This window comes from Nicotiana tomentosiformis, chromosome 9 (genome assembly GCF_000390325.3).
Source record: "Nicotiana tomentosiformis chromosome 9, ASM39032v3, whole genome shotgun sequence".
In the NCBI taxonomy this organism is placed as follows: Eukaryota; Viridiplantae; Streptophyta; class Magnoliopsida; order Solanales; family Solanaceae; genus Nicotiana; species Nicotiana tomentosiformis.
In genome coordinates, this window is record NC_090820.1 from 24,628,841 (window position 1) to 24,636,551 (window position 7,711).

General features: G+C 36.7%; 1 protein-coding gene across 1 annotated transcript; it reads left to right on the forward strand.

Annotated features, from left to right (window-relative positions):
* Positions 1 to 552: 552 nt before the first annotated feature.
* On the forward strand, positions 553 to 7,446 carry LOC104119359 (histone deacetylase 19). Its single transcript, XM_009630845.4, has 8 exons — positions 553 to 675; positions 1,469 to 2,026; positions 3,366 to 3,806; positions 4,490 to 4,720; positions 5,455 to 5,522; positions 5,643 to 5,700; positions 7,070 to 7,138; positions 7,222 to 7,446. The coding sequence occupies exons 2-8, from the start codon at positions 1,499 to 1,501 to the stop codon at positions 7,321 to 7,323; spliced, it is 1,497 nt and encodes a 498-aa protein (XP_009629140.1). The 5' UTR covers positions 553 to 675; positions 1,469 to 1,498; the 3' UTR covers positions 7,324 to 7,446.
* The last annotated feature ends 265 nt before the right edge of the window (positions 7,447 to 7,711 follow it).

The following is a 7,711-nucleotide window of genomic DNA, read 5'->3' on the forward strand; positions in this document are numbered from 1 at the left end:
TTCCAAATTAAATGGCGAAAACAACAATGTAATATGAGTTTGACATATTTTTCGCTTTTTTGCATAATTAATTATGTTAATTCACAGGAAGAAAGTCTTAAAACAATTAGTGTAACCTACTGAAGCCAACAACAATTTAGGTAAGGATATAATACAATAATGCAAGATTCATATAGACGTACAATAAAGTTAATCGCGTTTAAAGTGTAGTTATTATTGCGCTTATTTAGATCCATATTCACCAAAAATAATTTTAATCTAAGCTAACCAACTTTACATCAAAGTATAAAAATAAACGTGAGATTTAGACGATTTCTAATATTAGAATGTGTTGGCGCCAAAAAAGATAGAAATAACTCCCGGGAATTTATATAACTAACTCCAATTTATTTAAAATTGAAACGTTGTTAAATTATTATCATTTGAAATAAATATAAACTAATTTTATTATTTAACTAACTTTGATTGAGAAAACAATTAGTCTGTCAGTACACAACTTTGAAAAAAATATAAACTAATTTTTCCTTAATTTTGCATTTTAGGAATATAATATATCACTTTATTGCATCACTAGCCCTTTATTCATTTCTTTTGAAGACACAAAATATTCACATCTGGCTTTACACAACGGTAGCGATCTCTAGAGTGGCCGCACCTTCTCCTTTTCACTTCCAGGTTCGCTCTTCTTCTCCACTCCCCCCTACCCCCCCCCCCCCCGGTTTTCGCTTGACCCTAAATTCTTATATGCAGTGTTCAATTAACAACTGAGTAAGGAAAAAGAAAAAAAAAGTAAAAGAAGTTCGTTTAAATGCTTTTACTTGTGTCTTGATTGTACAATTTTTTTGAGGAAATAGGTTAGCTGAAGACCATTTTGTCTATTGGGTATTTGAGCTAAAATTTGGTCTTGGCCATGATTGGTTATTTGGCTTTTGCATTTTGCCAAATAAAGTAAAAGCATATTTTTTTAATTTATGTTGGAAAATTTGATATAGTAAAAACAGTGTTAATGGTTTTTTTCTGAATCTTGCTGCTTGTATGTTTCTATTGAACTTTAAGTACTCTAACAACAGCTATAATCCCTTAGTGTGTACGCATACCTTACCAAATTTATATTTTTTACTTTCTATTTTTGGTGGGTTTGGGGGTGGGTGGGGGGGGGGTGTTTCATGTTTGCATATTTTTGAAGCTTATTGTTGGCTAATTTCAAACTAGTTTGGGATTGAGGCGAAGAAGTTGTATTATGTTCAGTCTTCAGCATTTGCCTACAGTGGTGTCTACTTCTGTTCTCTTTGGGTGTCCATATTAAATGATGCCTTATTCATTAAATTTTTATACTCTTTATTCTAAACGAAAAGATCTAAATCTAGGGATTTACGTCAACCTCCTTGCCTGGTTGTCAATCTGTCTTGAGATTTAACTTTCTATTGCTGATTTTTCCTCTTTCCTTTGCTTTCGAGTTCTGTTATAGGTTTAGCCTTACTGGTTTATAGCTTGGGCAATGGATACCGGAGGAAACTCCTTACCATCTGGTGCAGATGGTAAGAAGAGAAAAGTGAGTTATTTCTATGATCCTGAAGTTGGCAATTACTATTACGGACAAGGCCACCCAATGAAGCCACATAGAATTCGTATGACACATGCTCTTCTTGCCCACTATGGTCTATTACAACATATGAATGTTCTGAAGCCAAATCCCGCTAGAGATAAGGATCTCTGCCGGTTTCATGCTGATGATTATGTTGCTTTCTTGAGAAGCATAACCCCAGAGACACAGCAGGATCAGCTGAGGCAGCTGAAGAGGTTCAACGTCGGGGAAGACTGTCCAGTTTTTGATGGTCTTTATTCCTTCTGTCAAACCTATGCCGGGGGTTCTGTTGGTGGGGCAGTTAAGTTAAACCATGGACACTGTGATATTGCCGTAAATTGGGCTGGTGGATTACATCATGCCAAGAAATGTGAAGCATCTGGTTTCTGCTATGTGAACGACATTGTGCTTGCCATTTTGGAGCTACTTAAAGTCCACGAGGTTTGCTTCATTATTGTCTGTCCTTAATCACTTTTGGAATTGAGGTTGTTTGAGTGATTTAAATTTCATGTTTTTCACATTTTCTCACTGTTCATTTATTTTTTACACATCAACATCTTGTCAACAAGCTATGTTGCAGGATTGTGATAAACAGCTACCAAGCATCCATGACAAGGCTATGTTATCAAGTAGTCTTCAGGAAATTACTTTCAAGTAAAATAACAAGTCTCAATAAGTCTCATTGGCTTAGGTATCCCTCCGTCGGATTATGAACCAGGAATTTATGAAATGGAGGGATTCGTGAAGTCATCCTTTAATCTTGTTGCTTGAAAACAGCCTATGTATAAATATGCTGGTTGTATCCATTTTATAATTGCATGTAAGGAGATAAAATTATATTTTCAAAATGATCGTCCCATTTACTAAGAGATGACCCCAAAAGAGAATTTGAACGTTTACACCTTATCCTCATAATGACAGTAAACGCAAGATGAGGCAATGCACCAAGTATACTCTCATTTTAGCTTTACCTGGTTCTACGTATATAATAACACTATACAGAGGATTAGATTGCTAACAGAGTTCCATTCTGTCATCTAATTCTATTCTCTTTAGTTGAAATATTCATTGAAATTTGCTTCTTTATTGCTAAGTGGAGTACTAATTATATTGACAACGATTAGTTTCTTGAAAGCGTTTTTAATTTTTCGTTGCTCAGCTATCAAATTATTTCTGGATGGTAGTCTCCATAAGCTAGAGATACATAAAATATACAAGTTCTAGTCTAGACCTCCTTGCTGATTGCTGTGGTGTATAAAGGACTTATTCACAAATCTACTTACACAACAAATAAAAGATGTACCACTGACAATGGTTTCAGTTTCTTGCCCATCTGAAAGTTCTATCTCTGATGAAACTTCACATGGGGAGACAGACTTATTGGTTCAAAGCGAGGTGTTTACTGTCCCCGAAATTTCCTGGTATGATAGGAAGGGGCAGAAAATAAATTTATGTCCTACAGTCAAGGATTGGATAAATTTATGTGCTATGTTGAGGGTCTGCAAATCCTACACTGTTGCATCCTAACAAATGAGGGAAATGACATTAACCTCTCATCTCTTACATTTCACTCTTCCTTCCATTTCAGTTTAACACCACTATAATATGGTGCTAGTAGCTTTATAATTATCAATGAAACGACAGGATGTTATTAGCTTTACAATTATTAACTAAACGTGAATACACATGCATGCATCCAACACATTAACAAGCACATTTACGTTCCTAAGCTGTATAAGTTTTCCATTGCTAATTTGTCTTGTTTATGTTATTGTTGCAGAGAGTTTTGTATGTGGATATTGATATCCATCACGGTGATGGCGTGGAGGAGGCTTTTTATACCACAGATAGGGTCATGACAGTTTCCTTTCATAAATTTGGAGATTACTTTCCCGGTACAGGGGATGTACGTGATATTGGATTTGGAAAGGGAAAATACTACTCTCTTAATGTTCCACTAGATGATGGAATTGATGATGAGAGCTATCAGTCCCTCTTTAAGCCAATAATGGGCAAAGTGATGGAAGTTTTCAAGCCTGGTGCAGTGGTCTTACAATGCGGTGCAGATTCCTTGTCTGGGGATAGGCTAGGCTGCTTTAATCTCTCTATTAAAGGACATGCAGAATGTGTCAAATACATGAGGTCTTTCAATGTGCCTCTGCTGTTGCTTGGTGGAGGTGGCTACACAATACGTAATGTTGCTCGTTGCTGGTGTTACGAAGTAAGCAAGTCATTTACACTATCAATTTGTGTGTACATCTGCAAACGCTGATTGAATTAGGCTGATTTTCTTCTTTCATATGGCATTTTGAAGTTCAAATTGAATATGTTTTGAAACAAAGTAACCTACCAAAAAGGGAAAAATGAATGTTATTATTTAAATCAAACATTATTGTGAATTGAATTGAAAATGCATGTTGTTTGGTAGTAGAATTGGGTAGCGTGTGTGTGTGTGTGTGTGGGGGGGGGGGGGGGGGGTATTCTTTTAGTTTTTTTTTAACTATAGAAGGTTAAAAAAGAGATTACTGCGAAAATGTTGTAACAATGTGCACACAAAAAAGGAGGGAGGGAGGGAAATGTTATAAAATAGAATATTTTATAACATGTGCCAAGTGGACTTTTGGATCACTCTAACTCTACCTCCTGCCCAAAACATGCACACACGAAACAAAAAAGATATTTTTGGGGGTTTGTGGGGGGGGGGGGTAGGGTAGGGGAGGTGTGAAGGACTTATAAGGTGCTAGAAAACAGATGGCTTGACCATGTAATGGAAAATATCATATTCTAGGATACCTGGGAACCTATTGAACCTTTTCTTTAAAAGAATAATCTGAACAGTTGATTGTACATTGTAATGCTTGTAATTTTCTTATGTTTATGAATCGTACTTCTGTGTTTGAGCAGACAGGAGTTGCATTAGGTATAGAGCTTGAAGATAAGATGCCGCAACATGAATATTATGAATACTTTGGTCCAGATTATACCCTGCATGTTGCTCCAAGTAACATGGAGAACAAAAATTCTCGTCAGATTTTAGAAGATATAAGATCAAAGCTGCTTGATAATCTTTCGACACTTCAGCATGCCCCGAGTGTACAGTTCCAGGAACGACCACCAGATACCGAATTACCTGAGGTTTGCTTTCATTTCCACAGCATTGCTCCCTTTCAAGGTCTCAAGTTCGAAACCCACTGGGTGCAAACAATTTCTGAGGGCCATCGGACTGGGTAAAACCTGAATTAACCGTGGTGCACTTGCGGGAAACTCCTTGCCGAGGGCCTGTGCACCCCCGGGATTAGTCGGGTCTCAAAGAGACTCGGACACCCGGTGCAAAATCAAAAAAAGAATTACCAGTTTCTACTAGGTGTTTGAGTTTCAGTAGCCAAGACTAGGCTCCTTAAACCACACTGATAATTTAAGACAAGAGTATTTGATCCAAGCTGCTCGTTGTTTCCATATTTTCCACTCTTTACATTACTTACCTTATAAAAAGAAATCCACTTTCTACATTTAGCAATTTATGTACCACTTTGAGACATGCAAATATAAACCTGCACTATGTATGATAGGCTTTCATTCTGCTGTTGATAAGAATATTGGTCGATTTTGCCCCTGGGCTTTGGTTCAATGGTAAGTATGCAACCCGTGATGTGTGGGCTAAGCGCACATCACGTGTTCAAACCCTACCGCGGACAAAGCCTGGTATTTAAGTTGAGAGTAAGGTAGATGGCTGGACCCATACTCCCGAGGATTTTGAACTTGTGCGCCAACTCGACTTAGGCTAGAATCCCATAGGAGATTTCTCTGATACCAAAAAAAATGTTTGATTTTTCCATTGGAAGATGTTAATAACTTTCTGCAACACTCAGGCTGATGAAGATCAGGAGGATGCAGATTCAAGATGGGATCCTGATTCTGACACAAATGATGAAGACCGGTACTTTTACTTTTCTATTTTATTCATCTTGATGGAGATATGTTTGTTCTTCAACCTGCATCCTGTTATCTTGCTTATTATGAAAATGGTGATTCATTAAACCATGTTACTTTCATACAGCAAGCCCATTCCTAGCAGAGTGAGGAGGGAAAATGTTGAACCTGAAGGAAAAGGCGCGGTATGCATCAGCCTTTACTTTGTATTTGAAACAAGATTTAGATGTGATCATCCTTTTTGTGATACATGCGAGTGACTCAGTTTGGTGTCTGTTTTTCTGTATAGGCATTGATTTAGCTTCTTTTTTTCTTCTTGATTTCTGATGAGCTACAGATTATCTCCTTGATGTTGATGGATTCCCGCTTTAGATACTCTAATAAAACAAACTGCTACTTGTGGCTAGGCATGCTGTTCATTTTTGAGTTTGCATTATTCCCCTCAAGTCAATATCATCTTGAAGTATAGTAGGAATGCCTTGGTTAGATCATTTTTTTTGGGGGGGGGGGGGGGGGGGTTGTTGGCGGTGGTGTAAGTCACTACATTTGAGGTTGGGGGTTACATGTAGTGCTTTCTTATGAAGAGAGGACTCAGGACTTCTTTTTGGCGGGCTTTAAGCATGAGAAAGTTTTGTTTTGTGTTCAACTATATACTTTTTCTCTGATGTTATTTCTGTCAAAATGAAGGATGATCAATTACAGTACCTTTTTTGAGTAAGGTAACAATATTATATGTCATTAGCAGAAGGATAGTGCTAAGAGGAAAACATAATTACAAGACAAAAGAGCAAAATGGCCTTGTACATCTTTACAAGGTTCCTATGGTGTCCTGATGATCAAACACTTTTAGTGATGGAAGCTTGAAATGAGTTCATCAAATACTTTACATGCTCCTTTAGCTATTACAGGGTATTAGTTTTGGCTCAAAAACCTTTTTCATGGTGCTATTGTCTTTTCCTTATTTTGTATTGATTGTAGATTTTATTTTATTGGCGAAGAAAGATTTTTGGTAGTTTTCTAACGATTCTAATCGCCGTTAATTGGTTAGAACTGGTTGTTCACTTGGAAACTTAAAGCTTTACAAGCAACTCCTTAGTCAAAAGTAGTCCAAGATCTTGTTTAAGTTGATGTTTTTAGTTTTTCTATTTTTTCAATAAGTTGCTAGCTTTGCTATTCTTTCAGTTTTCTGGACAACTTTGTAGGAGAAATTAGCAGCTTGGCGCCCAATTTCTGTAGTAGTCTTTACCAGTTCTTGAAGACGCTCCACTTCTGAAATTCCTCTTCTTTCAATTACATTTTCTTCCCACTTAGGTCATTCTTAACCTTCAAATTATGATCCTCACATCTCATGAAACGTTGATATCCGTTCTGCTGTGAGTCTGTAGCACTCTTGACATTTTGCAGCACTGATTCAAAAATCCTTGTTAATCTGTGAAAATTAAAGATCTTAAATGAGATGTCTACTCTCATTCCTACTTAATCCTTGTCGATCATTTTTTACTGAAACCATATGGAGCTGCAATACTAATACATTGTTTTCATTCAAATTATCAGGAAGATATGAAAACAGAGGAGCGTCTAAGAGAAGTAGAGTCGACATTTGCAGAATCAACAAGCTTGAAGGTTTAGAGTATTATCTGTGCATTTATAAATGGAAAATAAGTTGCACAGTCTTAACAATTTTCTCATTGAATGTGTTTTATCAGGGTGGCAATTCAGGTTCTGTAATGATAGATGGAGGACAGATTAAAATGGAACAAGGAAGCTCTAACAAGCCTTTTGATCAGCCAGCTGATACTAATTCTTGATTGAACTTTGTCATCTTTTGAGCTCTATTGTAGTGTATGATCTTCAAATTATACAATTGAGTCTATTTATCATGCACACTATTTTGGAGATAAGGTATGATCCATTCCCTTCCCCCCCCCCCCCCCCCAACCCCACACACACACACACACACACACACACACACACAAAAAAAAAGACTGGGCATCTTTCTGCCGTATAACTTAAGGGGAAAAAAATCAATTTTATGATGCTTAAGAACACAAAAGTGTTGTGAATTAGCACTGGAGATTTGTTGACAATATTTAATCAAGTCATTTGCTTCCTCCTATTCTTTTTATTTGGACATTTTTAAGACTAGCTTGTTAATATTTTTAGTTTTTTGGTCAAATAAAGACTGATTTGAATTCA